The 22127-nt window shown below is 44.0% G+C and overlaps 1 protein-coding gene across 1 annotated transcript in view; it reads left to right on the plus strand.

Annotated features, from left to right (window-relative positions):
• The first annotated feature begins 7359 nt into the window (after window positions 1-7359).
• STRIP1 (striatin interacting protein 1) overlaps window positions 7360-22127 on the plus strand; it is a 52932-nt gene continuing 38164 nt past the window's right edge. The window contains exons 1-2 of the mRNA XM_040424095.1: window positions 7360-7500; window positions 17061-17130. Coding sequence (XP_040280029.1) covers window positions 7375-7500; window positions 17061-17130 — 196 coding nt within the window. The 5' untranslated portion in view covers window positions 7360-7374. The remainder of the gene's footprint in view (window positions 7501-17060; window positions 17131-22127) is intronic.

Consider the following 22127-nt stretch of genomic DNA (forward strand, 5'->3'; position numbering starts at 1 on the left):
AGTTTGTAAACGCTATAACTTTTACCCAAACCATTTTTTTTTTACCCAAACATTTTTTTTTTATCAAAGACATGTAGAACAATAAATTTAGAGCAAAATTTATATATGGATCTCGTTTTTTTTGCAAAATTTTACAACTGAAAGTGAAAAATGTCATTTTTTTGCAAAAAAAACGTTAAATTTCGATTAATAACAAAAAACGTAAAAATGTCAGCAGCAATGAAATACCACCAAATGAAAGCTCTATTAGTGAGAAGAAAAGGAGGTAAAATTCATTTGGGTGGTAAGTTGCATGACCGAGCAATAAACGGTGAAAGTAGTGTAGGTCAGAAGTGTAAAAAGTGGCCTGGTCTTTCAGGGTGTTTAAGCACTGGGGGCTGAGGTGGTTAAAGGCCTTACAACGGTTTTTGGGTTTCGCTAATTACTATCGTAAATTTATCATGAATTTTTCTGTAATTGCTAAACCATTGACCGACCTTACTAAGAAAGGGGCGGATTTGGAGAATTGGTCTACCAAGGCCATTTCTTCATTTGAAACATTAAAAAAGGCATTTAGTAGCGCTCCCATTCTGATCCAGCCTGATCAGGAGAGACCCTTTATTGTGGAGGTGGATGCGTCCGAGGACGGCGCAGGAACAGTCCTTTCACAAGGTCCTGCTAGCCTCACTAACCTGAGACCGTGTGCCTTCTTCTCCAGGAAATTCTCTCCCACGGAGAGAAACTACGACATAGGGAATAGGGGGCTGCTGGCTATTAAATGGAGGGGGCAAGGCATTGATCCTGTTCCCTGACGATCCTTTGCCTGCTCCTCCTGTACTGCGCATCCCTCCTGGTATTGTGACCTCAGCTCCCACCTGACTACTCTTTGCGGACTCCTCTGGTACTTCTCTACTCTCCTGGTATTTGACCCCGGCTTCTCCTGACCATTCTTTGCTTAACCCTTTGTACTGCGTAGCTCTCTTGGTTCTGACCCAGTCCGTTCACGTTCCGTATTTTGTCTTGTCTGTCTTCCCTGCACATATCCTAAGTAAGGGACTGTCGTCCAGTTGTCCCCTGTCATCAGGACTTGTGAGGCAAGTAGGCAGGGCCAGGGGTGAGGGTGGAGCGCAGTGGTCACTATCCTTCCCCCTGTGTGTGTGTGGACGTGACCGTTACAGTTTTTTTGGTAACAGAATATGAAAGCTGTATATATTAAACTTAAATTTAACACTTGCAGATCAGGAAAATAGTGTTTTTTGGCAAAAAAAAGTGTGTTTTTAAAACCCCAGAAAATAATGGCTGTATTTCTAGCTTAAATTGCACACTGACTAAGCCTGCAAATGTACCAGATGTTGTAAATTGGCCAAAAAATTTGAATTTTCAATGTCCAAAAAGCTCAGATGCAGTGCAAGTGCAATGAGCTTGCATAAAATGGCCGCCGCCACCGCCCACCTAACTGACAGTCAGACAGTTAACCGCTTGTTGACAGCCTTTCAAAAAGCGCCAAGAAAGCACCGAACACCGAACCCAAACTTTTACTGAAATGTTCGGGTTCGGGGTCCAAAAATCCTAAAGTTCGGTACGCTCAACACAAACTGAAAGGATTTGGACCTTTCTGGACCTCTACGACAACCTTGGTTTGAGACACTGACGTCAGGAGAGATGTTTATCAGTTGCTAATAACAGACACACAAGTATTACTGAGATACACTCTAATTTTATTATGCTATAGCTTGGCCTTATATAGGCACTAGAAAAGTTTGCATAACAACAGCGTTAATCCAATCATAAAAGATAAACATTGGTGCTCAATGCACAGATACTACTGGAACATCCTTTTACGGTATGTAATACGTCACACATAAGAATGTACGCAGTTGTGCCGAATGACCCTGAATGAGACAGAACATTTGTTCTAGTTCTGGGAGAGTCCCAGAATCTGTCCTGAGACAGATGACAGATAAGTGAACCTAACTCACAGCGGGGTGGGGGATGTGAAGTGCGTGGGTGAGATATAACAATTCTGTACATGTAAGAGAAGACAAGATGGAGTCACATTTCTCTTCAATCCCCTCTTAGAACCAAATTTCTTAGATAATATGGTTCTTACCCTTGCCCTTTTCCCTGTATACCGCCAGATATTTTCTATATCCTTCATGTGAGTATAGAGTATACCGCTGCGTCTGTATCAACCGGCTTTATAAAAAAAAATCACATGACCTAACCCCTCAAATGAACGTCAAAAAAGAAAAATTAAAACTGTGCTAAAATTTTTTTTTTTCAACTAACATCACTAAAAGTGCAACACCAAGCGATCAAAAAGGTGTATGCCCCCCCCAAAATGGTACCAATCTAACCGTCACCTCATCCCGCAAAAAATGAGCCCCTGCCTAAGACAACCGCCCAAAAAATAAAAAAAACTATGGCTCTCAGAATATGGAGACACTAAAACATCATTTTTTTGTTTAAAAAATGATTATTGTGTAAAACTTAAATAAATAAAAAAAAGTAGACATATTAGGTATCGCCACGTCCGTAAGAACCTGCTGTATAAAAATATCACATGACCTAACCCCTCAGGTGAACAGCGTAAAAAAAAAAAAAAAAGTGGGTGAGATATAACAATTCTGTACATGTAAGAGAAGACAAGATGGAGTCACATTTCTCTTCAATCCCCTCTTAGAACCAAATTTCTTAGATAATATGGTTCTTACCCATGCCCTTTTCCCTGTATACTGCCAGATATTTTCTATATCCTTCATGTGAGTTGCCTTCAGGATTAGGCAGCAGAGTCTCATAAAATGACATATTTGAAACTCCTTTCATTATCAGTTTCCGTACACATGGTATGATACATGTTGCAACTCCTGGCCCCCCCACCGATCAGCTGTTTGAAGAGAGGGCAGTGCTCGTATGAGCACTGTGTTCTCGTCTCTGTTTACCTGCTCGCTGTCAACATTGCAGCAGTGTAATTACAAGTATGGCATCTCCATTCACTTCAATGAGACAGCTCTGTTATACAAACTTGAATAGAAAGAAGCCGTACCATTTAAGTAAATAGGGACGGCAGAGTTGCAATTACACCTGTTTACAACTGCGTTGTCGACAGCGAGCAGGTAATCAGAAAAGAGAAGGCCTTCTCTTCAAACAACTGATCGGCAGGGGTGCTGGGAGTCAGATCCCCACTGATCTGATGTTTATAACCTATCCTGAGGCCAAGTCATCAAAACAGGAAATGAGACAACCACATTAACCCCTTAAGGACCTGCGCCGTACATATACGGCACAGATGTCCGTGATTTATGGACCAGCACCGTACATGTAGTCACTGATAGCCGGACCCCTGCTGCATGCACCAGCGTTGGTGAAATTACAGATGCCGACGCATTAACCCTTGATGTGCCGCGGTCAGCGCTGACCGCGGCACATGCGATGTGTGGAGGGAGGGAGAGAGCTTCCATCGGGTCCCCGCGCTGCTGTGACGGGGACCCAATGGCAGGGAAGGCAGCCCGATGTAAAAAAATAAAGAAATTTGGAAAAAAATAAAAGTAGACATATTAGGTACCACCGCGTCTGTATCAACCGGCTTTATAAAAAAAAATCACATGACCTAACCCCTCAAATGAACGTCAAAAAAGAAAAATTAAAACTGTGCTAAAACATATTTTTTTTTCACCTAACATCACTAAAAGTGCAACACCAAGCGATCAAAAAGGTGTATGCCCCCCCCCCCAAAATGGTACCAATCTAACCGTCACCTCATCCCGCAAAAAATGAGCCCCTGCCTAAGACAACCGCCCAAAAAATAAAAAAGACTATGGCTCTCAGACTATGGAGACACTAAAACATCATTTTTTTTGTTTAAAAAATGATTATTATTGTGTAAAACTTAAATAAATAAAGAAAGTAGACATATTAGGTATCGCCACGTCCGTAAGAACCTGCTGTATAAAAATATCACATGACCTAACCCCTCAGGTGAACAGCGTAAAAAAAAAAAAAAAAAGTGTGTCAAAAAAGCCATTTTGTGTCACCTTACATCACAAAAAGTGTAATACCAAGCGATCAAAAAGTCATACGCACCCCACAATAGTACCAATCCAACCGTCATCTCAAACCGAAAAAATAAGCCCCTACATAAGACAGTCGCCCAGAAAAAAAAAAAAAAAAACACGGCTTTCAGAATGTGGAGACACAAAAAAAAAGTTTTTTTTCAAAAATGCTTTATTATGTAAAACTGAAACAAACAACCAAACAAAGTTGTCATATTTGGTATTGTCGTGTCCGTAACAACCTGCTCTATAAAAATCCCACATGATCTAACCTGTCAGATGAACGATATAAATAGCAAAAAATAAAAACGGTGCCAAAACAGCTATTTTTTGTTACCTTGCCTCACAAAAAGTGTAATATAGAGCAACCAAAAATCACATGTACCCTAAAATAGCACCAACAAAACTGCCACCTTATTACGTAGTTTCCAAAATGGGGTCACTTTTTTGGAGTTTATACTCTAGGGGTGCATCAGGGGGGCTTCAAATGGGACATGCTGTGAAAAAACCAGTCCAGCAAAATCTGCCTTCCAAAAATTATATGGCATTCCTTTCCTTCTGCGCCCTGCCGTGTGCCCGTACAGCAGTTTACAAATGGGGTGTTTCTGTAAACTACAGAATCAGGGCAATAAATATTGAGTTTTGTTTGGCTGTTAACTCTTGCTTTGTTACTAAAAAAAATTTATTAAAATGGAAAATTTGCCCAAAAATTTTAATTCTGAAATTTCATCTCCATTTGCCAATAACTCTTGTGGAACACCTAAAGGGTTAATGACGTTTGTAAAATCAGTTTTGAATACCTTGAGGGGTGTAGTTTCTTAGATGGCGTCACTTTTATGGAGTTTCTACTCTAGGGGTGCATCAGGGGGGCTTCAAATGGGACATGGTGTCAAAAAAAACAGTCCAGCAAAACCTGCCTTCCAAAAACAGTATGGCATTCCTTTCCTTCTACGCCCTGCCGTTTGCCCGTACAGCAGTTTACGACCACATATGGGGTGTTTCTGTAAACTACAGAATCAGGGCCATAAATATTGAGTTTTGTTTGGCTGTTAACCCTTGCTTTGTAACTGGAAAAAAATATTACAATTGAAAATCTGCGAAAAAAGTGAAATTTTGAAATTATATCTCTATTTTCCATTAATTCTTGTGGAACACCTAAAGGGTTAACAACGTTTGTAAAATCAGTTTTGAATACCTTGAGGGTGTAGTTTCTAGAATGGGGTCATTTTTGGGTGGTTTCTATTATGTAAGCCTCGCAAAGTGACTTCAGACCTAAACTGGCCCCTAAAAATTGGGTTTTTGAAAATTTCTGAAAAATGTCAAGATTTGCTTCTAAACTTCTAAGCCTTGTAACATCCCCAAAAAATTAAATGGCATTCCCAAAATTATCCAAACATGAAGTAGACATATGGGGAATGTAAAGTAATAACTATTTTTGGAGGTATTACTATGTATTATAAAAGTATAGAAATTGAAATTTGGAAAGTTGCAAATTTTTCTAAATTTTTGGTTAATTTGTTTTTTTTTTATAAATAAAAATTACATTTTTTGACTCAATTTTATCACTGTCACGAAGTACAATATGTGACAAGAAAACAATCTAAAAAATGGATTGGATAAGTAAAAGCGTTTTAAAGTTATCACCACATAAAATGACACAAAAAATGGCCTGGTCCTTGGTGAAATATGGCAGGGTCCTTAAGGGGTTAAGGGCTGTTTCACACGAGCGAGTCCATTGCGGGAATCGCACTCTGTGTGTGAGCGTGATCCTCCATTGTGGACACGGCTTGTCTTGCAGGAGCGCATAGCATTAGGCCTCATGCACACAAATGTATTTTCTTTCTGTGTCCGTTACGTTTTTTTTGCGGACCGTATGCGGAACAATTAATTTCAATGGATCTTCAAAAAAAAAAGGAAGTTACTCCGTGTGCAATCCGTTTCCGTATTTCCGTTCCGCAAAAAAATAGAACATGTCCTATTATTGTCCGCATTACGGACAAGGATAGTACTGTTCTATTAGGGGCCAGCTGTTCTATTCCACAAAATACGGAATGCACACGGACGTCATCCGTATTTTTTGCGGATCCGTTTTTTGCAGACAGTAAAATACTGAAAAAGCCATACGGTGTTGTGCAAGAGGTCTAACTGCGTGTGCATACCGTTTCCGTATGTCTGTTCCCTAAAATAATAGAACATGTCCTATTATTGTCCGTATTACGGACAAGGATAGTACTGTTCCATTAGGGGCCAGCTGTTCCGTTCCGCAAAATATGGAATGCACACAGACGTCATCCGTATTTTTTACGGATCCGTTTTTTGCGGACCACAAAATACATAAGGTCGTGTGCATGAGGCCTTATACTGACATAAAAGCTGTCAGTATGATTCTGTAGAAGTAAGGTCAGGCGGAGGCACATTGTATTATAAATCAGCATTAGGGCTTGTTGCAGGTCCTGAAAGAAGAAGAAAGAAGAAGATGCCGGCTGCGCAAACAACAGGATGAGGTGAGTTCATTTTTTATTTATTTTTAACCCCTCAAGCCACATTTTTGTAAGCATTCTGTATTAAGAATGCTATTATTTTCCTTTATAACCATGTTATAAGGGAAAATAATACAGTGATTAGACCTTAATGGGGTTGCTCATCCCTATCATCTCCTAGCAACCATGTGTGAAAATCACTGCTCATGTGCACAGCCCCATAGAAATGAATGGGTCCGGTTTCAGTGCGGGTGCAATGCGTTCACCTCACGCGTTGCACCTGCGCGGAATTCTTGCCTGTGTGAAAGGGACCTAAACCTTGCACTTTTTTCTTGAGTTGCTACTCCAGTTTTTTTCTTTACATTAACCCTCTACTGGAGTGAGTTTGTAACTTTTTTTTTGCAACTTTTTAAAATACTCCCAATGATAAATCTGGTTCACATGGCACTAATATAACAGGGTTTCCGATTCATTACCTGACATGTCACTAACTGCAACAACAACAACAAAAAAACATGAACAGCAAAGCCTATGCACCATTGGAAAACAATGGGACACTAAGTGCCGCGTGAAAAAGAGTCCCATGTGAACATAACCCTATTGCATGCAGGAGAGGGCTATTTCTTCTTATACGCCTCTATCCAATTCCACGGGTCCACCCTGTACCAGTCCTGAACTAGCACACGTCACCCTGGCATGGTCACGAGGTCATAATGTCAGCGGGAGGTCGATCACGTGATCTCTTGGCGCCCGCCTGGAATGCTGTACGTACAAATGTACGGAAATGCTTGCGTTCCACCAGATGCGTGTCACGTAATTAGTTATCGCGATAGTTTGGGCTACGTTGGTGTGTTCTACTGAAGATGGAGGCCTCCGGGTCGCTGACTGTCAACAACAAAATGAGAACCGGTGTCGGGGGTGTTGGTGCCGGGAGCCCTCAGCCGGGAAAGGGGCGAGAATATAATCGCAATCAGCGCAAGGATTCTGAGGTTAGAATGCGTTTTCTGTCCGTTCCGCAGTGTGAAGAGGGCTGTACTTGGGCGTCAGACTGCTCTGAGGAAGTAGGAGGGAAGCTCCTGCAGATAATGGGCGTAGGAATCAGGTATATGTAGATTTCCCGGAGACTGTGTGTGTATAGTATGGATTCCAGCCAGGGAGCCTCACTTCAGCAGTAAAAGGGGTGTTCCCATCCTGGACATTGGGGGGGATATCGCTGTGATAGGCGGTTGTCTCACTTCTGGGACCCGCAGAGTGACCGCCCTCCATTCATTCCTATAGGAGTATTTCCACCAGCCCTATAGATGTGAATGGCGCGGTCGCTGGGCTTGCACCATGCGCCTTCCATTTATTTCAGTGGGACTTCTGAAAATAGCAAAGCGCACTGCTTCAGGTATTTTGGGTGCTCCCATAGGAGTGAATGATTGGGGGCGGCCACCCATGCCAGCACTTTGAAGGCTCCATTCAAAGTATAAGGCGGGTCACAGAGGTAGGATCTGCACCTATCAGACATTGGGGGCATCCAAGTGATAGTGTCCCAGATGGGAATAGCCTTTTAATACAAGGCACTTACTAATGTATTGTGATTGTCCATATTGCTTCCTTTGCTGGCTTCATTCATTTTTCCATCACATTATACACTGCTCGTTTCCATGGTTACAGACCACTGCTGCAGAGCAGATATGAGGTGGCCAGGACAGGAGCTGCTGCCCATGCGTGTCTATGCACGTCCCCACAGTCCTAGCCACCAGAGAAGCCAGCACTTTTTACTATGATGTCCAAGCACGGCCACCGCTGGACTGCAGGGTGGTCGTAACCATGGAAACGAGCAGTGTATAATGTGATGTAAAAATAAATCCAGCCAGCAAAGGTGGCAATATGGGTAATCACAGTACATTAGTAGGTGCCTTGCATTAACTTTCTCTACATGATAAATGCCATGTGCTGAAATGAGACAACCCCTTTAAGGGCATGTTCCTACGGCTTTAATTCAGCAAAAATCTGAGACTTACCCTAAGGTTTTTGCGGTGTATTTCCATTCCAGTCAGTGGGCGGCTGTTCTGGAGCAGTTACCGCTGTGCAAATTCATGCCCTACAGAATATAGTATGGTAACATGATGCCACAAAGGGATCATACCTTCTTTATAAAGTTACAAGCACAGCTGAACAACTGTGCATGCTGGGAGTTGTAGTTTCACAGCGGCTGGAATGCAGTGGGTTGCTGAGCCCTGATATAGACAGCATTGATCAGGGGAGAAAGCAATTACAAGAATCTCCAGTGAAATCCTGGTTGGCTGAAGACACGGTAATGATTACTTTGTGGCCAAGCATGTTGCCTAGCAACCCCAGTTGTCTTCGGGTGACACATGCAGATCTTCACGTTCATGTGCCTCTTGCGTTCAAGCACATCTCTCGGCATAATCAACCCTGTTAAACCAGACATATTCCTGGTAGGGTTGATGATGCGGTTTAAAAAAATACCTTAGTTAAGTTTGTAGCCTGCAATGTTTCTAAGGTATTAATGTTTTCATAATTATGCAAATTGGGTGCTTCAAGCATCAAGGGGCCGGTCAGGAGGCTTGGAGCACCACTGTTGTAACGCCTATCCCCTTTCTGCTCTCTCCTTGACAGGGCTGGACATCTCATGTAGTCCTGTATTCTCGCACCTGCTCTCACGATCTACTGCTGCTTCCCAAACAGCCAAGATTCTGAGTGAGTGTGCTCCGAGGACACGTCAATCTACCCGGAAGTGGATGCCCTGGCTTTGGTGCTCCCGCTTCTAGGTGTAAATATACAGCAGATATAAAAAGTCTACACACCCCTGTTAAAATGTCAGGTTTCTGTGATGTAAAAAATGAGACAAAGATAAATCATTTCAGAACTTTTTACACCTTTTATTGTGACCTATAAACTGTACAACTCAATTGAAAAACAAACTGAAATCTTTTAGGTGGAGGCAAGAAAAAATATAAAAATAAAATAATATGGTTGCATAAGTGTGCACACCCTTAAACTAATACTTTGTTGAAGCACCTTTTGATTTTATTACAGCACTCAGTCTTTTTGGGTATGAGTCTATCAGCATGGCATATTTTGAATTGGCAAGATTTGCTCACTCTTCTTTGCAAAAACACTCCAAATCTGTCAGATTGCGAGGGCATCTCCTGTGCCCAGCCCTCTTCAGATCACCCCACAGATTTTCAATCGTATTCAGGTCTGGGCTCTGGCTAGGCCATTCCAAATCTTTCATCTTCTTCTGGTGAAGCCATTCCTTTGTTGATTTGGATGTATGCTTTGGGTTGTTGTCATGCTGAAAGATGAAGTTCTTCTTCATGTTCAGCTTTCTAGCAGAAGCCTGAAGGTTTTGTGCCAATATTGACTGGTATTTGGAACTGTTCATAAATCCCTCTAGTTTAACTAAGGCCCCAGTTCCAGCTGAAGAAAAACAGCCCCTTGGCATGATGCTGCCACCACCATGCTTCACTGTGGGTATGGTGTTCTTTTGGTGATGTGCAGTGTTGTTTTTGGGCCAAACATATCTTTTGGAATTATGGCCATAAAGTTCAACCTTGGTTTCATCAGACCATAACACCTTTTCCCACATGCTTTTGGGAGACTTCAGATGTGTTTTGGCTTGGATGTTTTTCTTTGTAAGAAAAGGCTTTCGTATTGCCACTCTACCCCACAGCCCAGACATATGAAGAATACGGGAGATTGTTGTCACATGTACCACACAGCCAATACTTGCCAGATATTCCTGCAGCTCCTTTAATGTTTCTGTAGGCCTCTTGGTAGCCTCCCAGACCAGTTTTCTTCTCCTCTTTTCATCAATTTTGGAGGGACGTCCGGTTCTTGGTAATGTCACTGTTGTGCCATATTTTCTCCACTTGATGATGACTGTCTTCACTGTGTTCCATGGTATATCTAATGCCTTGGAAATTCTTTTGTGCCCTTCTCCTGACTGATACCTTATAACAATGAGATCCCTCTGATGCTTTGGAAGCTCTCTGTGGACCATGGCTTTTGTTGTGGGATGAGACTAAGAAATTTCAGGAAAGACCAACTAGAGCAGCTGAACTTTATTTGGGGTTAATCAGGTGCACTTTAAATGATGGCAGGTGTATGCTGACTCCTATTTACCATGATTTGGAATGTGATTGCTTAACCCCTTAAGGACGCAGGGCGTATCGGTACGCCCTATTTCCCGAGTCCTTAAGGACTCAGGGCGTACCGGTACGTCCTAACTTGAAATCAGTATTCCGGCGCCCGAGGGGTTAAACGGAACGGGATTTCGGCTGAAATCCTTCAGCCGGCATCCTGTGACAACGCCAGGGGGGGTCATGTGACCCCCCCGTGTCGGCGATCGCAGCAAACCGCAGGTCAATTCAGACCTGCGGTTTGCTGCGCTTTTTGCAGTTTCTGATGCCCGCGGTCCCTGACCGCGGGGATCAGAAACTTTTGAGTGCCTATAATCTATATTTTTCACCCCCCCCTGCACCCCTGCACGATTTTATGCCGGCGGGTGGTGCGGGGGGGGTGTCGCATGCGGTGGGGGCGTTGCGGGAGGCGGGCGGTGCGGCAGGCGGGATCGCGATCCCCCGCCCGCCTCCCCATGAACGATCGTTGGCTTCTAGTGGTTATACCAGGGTGCCAGCACATTGCTGGCACCCTGGTATAAACGGCTGACATCTGTGCAGATGTCAGCCGTTTAACCCTTTCCATACCGCGGTCCGTACGGACCGCTGTATGGAAAAAGTTAACTGTCGTCGGTCAGGGAGCTCCCTCCCTCTCCATCGGGGGGCTGCTGTGCCTTTGCAGCCCCCCGATGGAGAGGGAGAGAGCCCCCAGAGAGCCCCCCTCAGCCCCGTGCTTACCCTTCCCCGTCTGCGAAGTTCTGAGCAGACGGGGAGGGTTCCCATGGCAACAGGACGCCTGCTCAGGCGTCCTGCTGTCCATGGTGCTGAACAGATCTGTGCTAAAAGCACAGATCTGTTCAGTGTAAGTAAAATACAGTACAGAACAATATATATTGTTCTGTACTGTATTATACAGACATCAGACCCACTGGATCTTCCAGAACCAAGTGGGTCTGGGTCAAAAAAAAAGTGAAAAAAAGTGAAAAAAGTTAAGATAAAAAAAAAACATTCATCACTGAATAAAAATTAAAAAAATTAAATACACTACACATATTAGGTATCGCCGCGTCCGTAACGACCTGATCTATAAAACGGTCATGTTACTTTCCCCGCACGGTGAACGCCATAAAAATAAAAAAATAAAAACTATGAGAAAATTAAAATTTTGCCCACCTTACTTCCCAAAAAAGGTAATAAAAGTGATCAAAAAAGTCATATGTACGCCAAAATAGTACCAATCAAACCGTCATCTCATCCCGCAAAAATCATACCCTACCCAAGATAATCGCCCAAAAACTGAAAAAACTATGGCTCTCAGACTAAAGAAACACTAAAACATGATTTTTTTTGTTTCAAAAATGAAATCATTGTGTAAAACTTACATAAATAAAAATAAAGTATACATATTAGGTATCGCCGCGTCCGTATCAACCGGCTCTATAAGAATATCACATGATCTAACCCCTCAGGTGACCACCGTAAAAAATAAAAAATAAAAACGGTGTAAAAAAAGCCATTTTTTGTCATCTTACGTCACAAAAAGTGTAATAACAAGCGATCAAAAAGTCATATGCACCCCAAAATAGTGCCAATTAAACCGTCATCTCATCCCGCAAAAAATGAGACCCTACTCAAGATAATCGCCCAAAAACTGAAAAAACTATGGCTCTTAGACTATGGAGACACTAAAACTTTTTTTGGTTTTAAAAAGGAAGTTATTGTATAAAACTTATATAAATAAAAAAAATTGTATACATATTAGGTATCGCCGCGTCCGTGACAACCTGCTCTATAAAATTACCACATGATCTAACCTGTCAGATGAATGTTGTAAATAACAAAAAAAAAAAAAAAGTGCCAAAAAAGCTATTTCTTGTTACCTTGCCGCACAAAAAGTGTAATATAGAGCAACCAAAAATCATATGTACCCTAAACTAGTACCAACAAAGCTGCCACCTTATTCCGTACTTTCTAAAATGGGGTCACTTTTTTGGAGTTTCCACTCTAGGGGTGCATCAGGGGGGCTTCAAATGGGACATGGTGTCAAAAAAACCAGTCCAGCAAAACCTGCCTTCCAAAAACCGTATGGCATTCCTTTCCTTCTGCGCCCTGCCGTGTGCCCGTACAGCGGTTTACGAACACATATTAGGTGTTTCTGTAAACTACAGAATCAGGGCCATAAATAATGAGTTTTGTTTGGCTGTTAACCCTTGCTTTGTTACTGGAAAAAAAATATTAAAATGGAAAATCTGCCAAAAAAGTGAAATTTTGAAATTGTATCTCTATTTTCCATTAAATCTTGTGCAACACCTAAAGGGTTAACAAAGTTTGTAAAATCAGTTTTGAATACCTTGAGGGGTGTAGTTTCTTAGATGGGGTCACTTTTATGGAGTTTCTACTCTAGGGGTGCATCAGGGGGGGCTTCAAATGGGACATGGTGTCAAAAAAACAGTCCAGCAAAATCTGGCTTCCAAAAACCAAACGGCGCACCTTTCACTCTACGCCCCGCTGTGTGGCCGTACAGTAGTTTACGGCCACATATGGGGTGTTTCTGTAAACGGCAGAGTCAGGGCAATAAAGATACAGTCTTGTTTGGCTGTTAACCCTTGCTTTGTTAGTGGAAAAAATGGGTTAAAATGGAAAATTAGGCAAAAAAATGAAATTCTCAAATTTCATCCCCATTTGCCAATAACTCTTGTGCAACACCTAAAGGGTTAACAAAGTTTGTAAAATCAGTTTTGAATACCTTGAGGGGTGTAGTTTCTTAGATGGGATCACTTTTATGGAGTTTCTACTCTAGGGGTGCATCAGGGGGCTTCAAATGGGACATGGTGTCAAAAAAACAGTCCAGCAAAATCAGCCCTCCAAAAACCAAACGGCGCACCTTTCCCTCTACGCCCTACTGTGTGCCCGTACAGTAGTTTACGGCCACATATGGGGTGTTTCTGTAAACGGCAGAGTCAGGGCAATAAAGATACAGTCTTGTTTAGCTGTTAACCCTTGCTTTGTTAGTGGAAAAAATGGGTTAAAATGGAAAATTAGGCAAAAAAATGAAATTCTCAAATTTCATCCCCATTTGCCAATAACTCTTGTGCAATACCTAAAGGGTTAACGAAGCTTGTAAAATCAGTTTTGAATACCTTGAGGGGTGTAGTTTATAGAATGGGGTCATTTTTGGGCGGTTTCTATTATGTATGCCTCGCAAAGTGACTTCAGACCTGTAGTGGTCCCTAAAAATTTGTTTTTTGTAAATTTCTGAAAAATTTCAAGATTTGCTTCTAAACTTCTAAGCCTTATAACATCCCCAAAAAATAAAATATCAATCCCAAAATGCTACAAACATGAAGTAGACATATGGGGAATGTAAAGTCATCAAAATTTTTGGGGGTATTACTATGTATTACAGAAGTAGAGAAACTGAAACTTTGAAATTTTGCAAATTTTTCAAAATTTTTGGTAAATATGGTATTTTTTTATGCAAAAAAATTTACTTTTTTGACCCAATTTTAGCAGTGTCATGAAGTACAATATGTGACGAAAAAACAATCTCAGAACGGCCTGGATAAGTCAAAGCGTTTTAAAGTTATCAGCACTTAAAGTGACACTGGTCAGATTTGCAAAAAATGGCCAAGTCCTTAAGGTGAAATAGGGCTGAGTCCTTAAGGGGTTAATTCTGAACACAGCTACATCCCCAGTTATAAGACTTATGCAACCATATTATATTATTTTATTTTTATATTTTTTCTTCCCTCTACCTAAAAATATTTCAGTTTGTTTTTCAATTGAGTTGTACAGTTCATAGGTCACATTAAAGGATAACTGTCACACTTAGACCCTAATTTCAATTTTCATATATGTAGTTACTAATAACATAATATTCCAGAATCAGTTACTATTAGACTGACTTACCCCATATTTAATAAGATTCAGCCCTTCGCAACCAGTCTGCCTAAAACTGCAATCTCACTATTCAGTTAAGATGGCCGCCACTGCCCTCACCCTGAGGCTAATCCCGCCTGCCCTCACTAGCCAGTAACAATAGCCCCCCAAAAGTGTCAGTAACCAGAGCCCTCCCCTAAAGGGTTAATCTCCTGCAGCACAAAGGGGTCCTCTTACCACATATTGCTTTCATTTATACACTGAGCAGATGGCAGATCTCCACCATGTCTAGCAACCCTATTTTAAGCACAGGTAAAAGTAGGCAGTACAGGGAACAAAAATGTGGAATTAAGGGGTAATTGAATACACAGTGAAAAGTTGAAATAGGGCCACCAAGGTGATATTAGTCACCACAATCCAATAAAAATAATATGACAGTTACACTTTAAAGGTGGAAAAAGTTCTGAAATGATTTATCTTGGTCTCATTTTTTTACATCGCAGAAACCTGACATTTTAACAAGGGTGTATAGACTTTATATATCCACTGTACATAAGGCAGACTTAGTAGTACAGAAATGTCCTCGCCCTATACAAAAGGCCTACAGTCTGTGGATATATGAAAATAACCCCACACAGCTGTGCACAGGTATAGAGGGCAGCACAAGCAAGACATCACCTACTGGGTGGACTGACGTGTCCTCGGCGTGTGCACAGTCAGCATCTGCATTGCTTAGGAAGCAGCAGGTTGCCGAGTGCTGAGCCACAGCGCAAGCGCAAGAATACACAATATCCAGCAGTGTCATTTAAAGGGAAGGAGGGGGCGCAGATAAGAGATGAGCATTACAACAGCTCCCAGTCTTTTGACCGGCACCTTGGTGCTTGAAAGAGCAAATTTGCAAAATAATAAAAATGATATCTTTGGAACACTGCTAGCTACAAACATAACTATGGTATTGTTTTCATCAACGTGATCAACTCTACCAGGCAATATGCCTGGTTTAATAGGGTTGATCATGCGCTTTCATTATTGACGTGCACTGGAAATAAAGTGAAATACATTAACACATGTTCTCTATATGTTTCCTGCTAGAAATCTGTTATATACCAGTACATAGAGTGTGCTCCATCTGAAGATAACAGACAGCCATCAACACAGACTGTAGCTGGAGAACTGGACCAACCATGATCAACCCTATTAATACAGGGACACTGCCTGGTAGGGTTAATCATGGTGAAGTAAATGAGACCCTTTTCTCTGCGATTGGTATTACCAATACAGAGAAATTCTTATCTTCAGCTATGTGCAATTGAACACTGAGGGGCTGGCCTAGTGCTCGGAGCACTGCATTGCTTCCGCCTCTCCCTGTTGCCACTTTCCCTCCCAGTGAGATTGACAGTGAAATCTCGTGCATGCGCTGACACAGTGAAGATCTCCTGAGGTCGTCCCCGCTCCGAGATGGTCATTTGGGCGCATGCTTGAGATTTCAGAGCCAGACATCGTAGCTGTGAAGCACCTGGCTCTATCAATCTCAGGCTACTTTCACACTAGCGTTTTAGTTTTACGGTATTGAGATCCATTTTGTCCCCATTCATTGTCAATCGGGACAGAACTGAACAGAACGCTCCAAAATACATTCCGTTCCGTTTAGTTGCGTTCTCATACCGGAGAGAAAATCGCAGCATGCTGTAGTTTGCTTTTCGTCCTGGGATGCAGAGCAAGACGGATCTGGCATGACCCCCAATGCAAGTCAATGGGGACGGATCCGTTTTCTCTGCCACAATATAAAACTGATCCGTCCCCCATTGACTTGCATTGGGGGTCATGCCAGATCCGTCTTGCTCCGCATCCCAGGACGAAAAGCAAACTACAACATGTTGCGGTTTGTTCTCCGGTATGAGAACGCAACGGAACGGAATGTATTTTGGAGCGTTCTGTTCAGTACAGTTTTGTCCCCTAGTGCATGTGCATGTTCATGACGGATCCGTCTTGGGTATGTTAAAGATAATACAACCGGATCCGTTCATAACTGATCCAGATGGTTGTATTATCAGTAACGGAAGCGTTTTTGCTGAACCCTGCTGGATCCAGTAAAAATGCTGGTGTGACAGTAGCCTCATGTATATGCCGATGTATACTGTATGTATTTATTTGGCCTTAGTTTCCTATACACATCCCCAACCTTTCTTTGGTTCTCCATCTGTGACCTGTGCAGTGGATATACAGGTGTACAAGAACTATGAACTGGATATATTATATCGGTATTATAATGCATTCATTTTCTACATGCCCCAACTACAGTGGATTTATGTACTGCCTTTTCCATGTAGCCTGCTTTCTTTTCTCCCTTTCTTATTTGTGATATTATGTATTTATAATGAATTTATGGAGTATTTTGGCAGTACTGTAGTTGTTGATTGAGTGATCTTTTCAGGTGGGTATCTATGGGCTCACGTTAGAACTTTTCAATATACTATTTGATGAGGATATAGTGGGTTTTTGTGTATATGTTCTTAGTATACCATTGTGTCTTACAGGGTTGCTCAGAGTCTCCAGATCTAGAATTCGTTTATGCTGATAGCGACAAATGGGCTGCAGAGCTCTCAGGTATAGGAGTATGTTGTTGTTTTGCTGTCCAGACTTCTTCTCACGCTTTAGGGCCCCTAAAATGCCAGGGCAGTATAAATACCCCACATGTGACCCCATTTTGGAAAGAAGACACCCCAAGGTATATATATTATATTTTTTTTCTCATAAAGTCTCCCTTTCCGCTAACTTGGGACAAAAAGTTTCTTTCATGGACTCACTATGCCCCTCAGCGAATACCTTGGGGTGTCTTCTTTCCAAAATGGGGTCATTTGTGGGGTGTTTGTACTGCCCTGGCATTTGAGGGTCTCCGCAATCATTACATGTATGCCCAGCATTAGGAGTTTCTGCTATTCTCCTTATATTGAGCATACGGGTAATGAGATTTTTTTTCTTTCCGTTCAGCCTCTGGGCTGAAAGAAAAAATGAACGGCACAGATTTCTTCATTCGCATCGATCAATGTGGATGAAAAAAGCTCTGCCAAAAAAGGTGCAAAAAAAAAAAAAAGGAGGGGAAAGGCGTCTGCCAGGACATAGGAGCTCCGCCCAACATCCATACCCACTCAGCTCGTATGCCCTGGCAAACCCAATTTCTCCATTCACATCAATCGATGTGGATAAATAAATCATTGCCAGAATTATTTTGTTTTTTATAAAAAATGTTTGCCAAAGCATATGAACACCGCCCCTCAGCTCATAAGCCTCGGCAAACGTATCTTTTCTCGCTGGTTTCATTGGGGGACACAGGACCGTGGGTATAGCTTGCTGCTGCCACTAGGAGGCAACACTAGGCTGAAAAGTGATAACTCCTCCCCTGCAGGCTATACCCCCTCCAGCCTGGAGAGAGCATATCAGTTTTTAGCTTAGTGTCGTAGGAGGCAGACCTCCCTGCTTAGCAGGGTGGCTCTTTTACAATTTTGTTTTTATTTTATTTTTTCTTTAGGTTAAGGGGCACAGATTCGCTTGCGTCTCTGTCTCCCTGGGAGGCTGGCCCGTGTTGCCTGTTCCACCGCCCTGCCTCCCCCAAGAAGACAAAGCGGACCAGGGCAGCCTCGCTCCCCTGCTTCCCGCCAGCAAGAGGGCCACCTCCTCTACAGCCCTTCTCTGCCTGGACCCCTGATGCCTGGTGCCAGCGGTAGTGGGGTGGCCCTGCTGGTACAAGAATAAGGGTGAAGAACACAGATGAAGACAGGTGAGTTTTACTGTCCCTCCCTGTCCCCCTCACATGGCCCCTTCTTGAGGGGGTAACGAATCCTCCAGCTCACCTCAGTGGAAAGGGTTAATCCCATTCCATCTACAAACAGGCGCCTTCTGCGCCCTATTCCGGTCCCCCCACTTTCCGACCGACCGGGTGGGCTTCCCGATCGGCCATGCGACGCATCCGATCCGCCCTCTGGGAACGGATCCCCTACTCGGCCGGACGCCACAAAATCTAGTCCCCGGCTTTATTCGGGCCTACCGTCTCATTTCTTTCCTTTCCCTCCGGCAACGCTAATTTACTCCTCCGATGGGCTTACGCGGTCAGTGGACACAGGCGACCGCATTCCAGACATCGATCCAGGGACGCTCTGTGCTGACTAGCGGTGAGTCCCGTCGGCCGGCGTGATAATTTAGTCCCCGGCTTTGCGGCCTTCTAGGCCGGAACTTCCTCCCTCATTTCAGGCCCCTGTTCACTCTAGGTTTCTATCTGCAGGCACAATGTGCCTTAATATTGCAGTAGACAACCCTTCCTGACCTCCTCTCCATATCAGGCTAGGCCCTCACCAAAAAAAAAAAATAATAAATTATGCGCATACAGATCCTACTTTCCTCAGCCCACAAAATCCAATGGAGTGCATCTGAGGGATCCCAATCCGCCCTCTGAGGCCGTTTGGTTGATTATGCTCCAACTGCGCAAATCCAGTGGGGTACATCTGGAGGATCCCAATCCGCCCTCCGGGCCATTTGGTTGATTATGCTCCAACTGCGCAAATCCAGTGGAGTACATCTGAGGGATTCCCATTCCGCCCTCCGGGCCGTTTGGTTGATAATGCTCCAACTGTATAGATCCAGTGGGGTACATCTGGAGGATCCCAATCCGCCCTCCGGGCCATTTGGTTGATTATGCTCCAACTGCGCAAATCCAGTGGAGTACATCTGAGGGATTCCCATTCCGCCCTCCGGGCCGTTTGGTTGATAATGCTCCAACTACATAGATCCAGTGGGGTACATCTGGAGGATCCCAATCCGCCCTCTGAGGCCGTTTGGTTGATTATGCACCAACTGCGCAAATCCAGTGGCGTACATCTGAGGGATTCCCATTCCGCCCTCCGGGCCGTTTGGTTGATAATGCTCCAACTGCATAGAACCAGTGGGGTACATCTGGAGGATCCCAATCCGCCCTCTGAGGCCGTTTGGTTGATTATACTCCAACTGCGCAAATCCAGTGGCGTACATCTGAGGGATTCCCATTCCGCCCTCCGGGCCGTTTGGTTGATAATGCTCCAACTACGTAAATCCAGTGGAGTACACCCGAATGGTCCCCAATCCGCCCTCCGGGCCGTTTGGTTGATAATGCTCCAACTGCATAAATCCAGTGGGGTACATCTGGAGGATCACATTCCGCCCTCTGAGGCCGGTTGGTTAATGGTGCTACAACTGCGCAAATATCCAACTGCGCAAATCCAGTTGAGGACAACTGAAACTTCCCATCCACCCTCCGGGGGCGTCTGTTTGAGTTTCTCCTCCTGCGCAACTCAGCGGAGGACCTCTGGAAGTTCCCAATCCACCCTCCTGGGTCGTTTGGTTAATAGAGCACCGTCTGCGCAATCGGTAAGCAGACCTTTAGTTCCATTCCACCTCCGGGGTAGTTTGGTTCTTATATCAACACCGCCACAGCCTGCAACAGCCATGGGCTAGAGGCTGAGAGGTGGAACTGCGCACGAGCGGGCCGAAGCAGGACAGTTATTCGGACTCTGACATGAATCCGGATTATTTTTCCTAGATAACGTCCGTGCTAACCGGTTCTGGTGTATGCATTAACCCCTTCCTTAGGCACTATTTACACTTCTACTAGATACAGTGCTTAATTTGGGTATTACCTCCTTCCTGAGGTGGACTGACCTCACTAGCATTGGTCTCAATGCCAGCCATAGGGGCCCCTCGTTCTGTGAGTGGCGGAATTGAAGTTCCACTGGGCTCAGTATCGTCAGCATACATTAACCTCTTGTATAGGTGGCATTATGGCATTCTCACTGCTGTCGCAGTGTTTACGTATGCATTACACCCTTTCTGGGGTGGGATGATGGCAATTTCCCACAGTGTACAGAACTCGTCATATGCAAGTTCCTGCTAGGTCGTTACCCCCCTTCGATGGGTGATGTATTTGCACTACCTCGGTTACAGTACTTACTGGATGTGTGACCCCTGATCATAGGTAAAGCGTTTGCACTGCCACTGGGCGCAGTGCTTGCCGTAGATTTTTCCCCCTCCATTAAGGGGGTAATTACACTTCCGTAGATTGCGGTTCTGACGATCACGCTACCCACTTCCCTAACAGGGGGTTTGCGCTTCCGTTGGTTGCTATTCCATCTCCCATTTGCCATCACATACTTCCTATGGCATTACCCTCTACAAAGATTCAGTAACGGGGGAATCACTATGCATCTTTGCTTGCTGTATTTCAGCTACGCCACGACTCTAGATGCCTTGGTTCCCTTCACAGGTGGTCCGTGGCAACAGTCGGTACTGCTGGTGCCTGATATTCTCCATCTAGTGGCATATGGATACTGCCACTGGATACTATGGATACTCCCATATTGTATCCCTCTTTTCTTCATGCACTTATTGGAGACATTAGAATGTCGGCCTTTGTACTCTCAGGGGAGTCACTCAGCCTTATGTGTCCTAGAGGCTCCCCATCCCCATGAGCCTTCACCGTTCAGATCAGTCACACTGCACAGAGTACTTTGATCAAGATCCAGCAAGCGGAATATTCCACCGACTCCGGATGCTTCGTCCACCACTCATCCTTATCTAGGTAAGGGCGTTATGCTGGCAATCTGCAGTGGCTACTACAACGGCTTCTCCTTCGCAGGGTAGTCTTCACGCTAGGGCTAGATGCTCCTAATCGCTGTAGCGAGACAGCCCCCCTCAGGTAGGAGTTCTACCCTGGTACTAATTCGGCAGTTGCTCCTGTTCAGCGCCCTTGTCAGGTGGAGGGTTTAAGGTTAGCTCTACTAACTGGGCCGGCTTGATACCAGAACTTCTACTGGATGTCCTCAGGCCTTTCCCTTATGTCCACGCTGGTGGAGCATGCGGTAGCCCCTACCGCACGAGGGGTGTTTGAGTCACACTACATGCTAAGGTTCCTTCTGCACAATTCTTTCGTCAGGCAACGGATTCCTCTAACACGAGAATCAGTGACCTCTACGGTGTGGCCTACTCCTCGGCTGGAGTATGGCGTGAGCATTACTCTTGGGGCTTCACTTGTAGGGCCTCCCTTCAGGCGGAGTATCACATCACCACTAGACGCTGTAGAGCTCCAGTCTCACATGGGAATGGGCTCTAGTTCTGGCCTCTTTCTGGTTTACTACCAATAAGGGTCCGTGGCTCTGACAACTGTTGTCCTTCTGCCACATCCAATCCATATGTTTGAGAAAGGCTCTTGATGTGAGCCGAAACGCGTCAGAGTATTGTATGTGACCAATAAAGTCATCATCTTTTGTTGAAGACTACAGTGAGTGCCGGTCTTTCTTCATTATTATTATTATCTGTTGTCCTTCTGTCGTCGGCTCGGGTGTGGCGATGGTGTAGTTACTATGGCTGATCAGCACCTACCTTTTGAGTGCGTTCTACTGGGTAGATCAGTCCCTACGGCACTCGTCAACACTAGATTGCCATTCTAAGCGGGACCTGGATTCTAGTAGTCATACCGTAACGCAATTGGTGCTACCTCTGTTCAGATGTCAGTGATATCACCTCAAGCCAATGGTGGTTGTTCTTTCACTGCTCATTCCGGGGGTGGACTGAGAGCCTTC

The sequence above is a fragment of the Bufo bufo genome, chromosome 3 (assembly GCF_905171765.1).
Source record: "Bufo bufo chromosome 3, aBufBuf1.1, whole genome shotgun sequence".
Classification (NCBI taxonomy): Eukaryota; Metazoa; Chordata; class Amphibia; order Anura; family Bufonidae; genus Bufo; species Bufo bufo.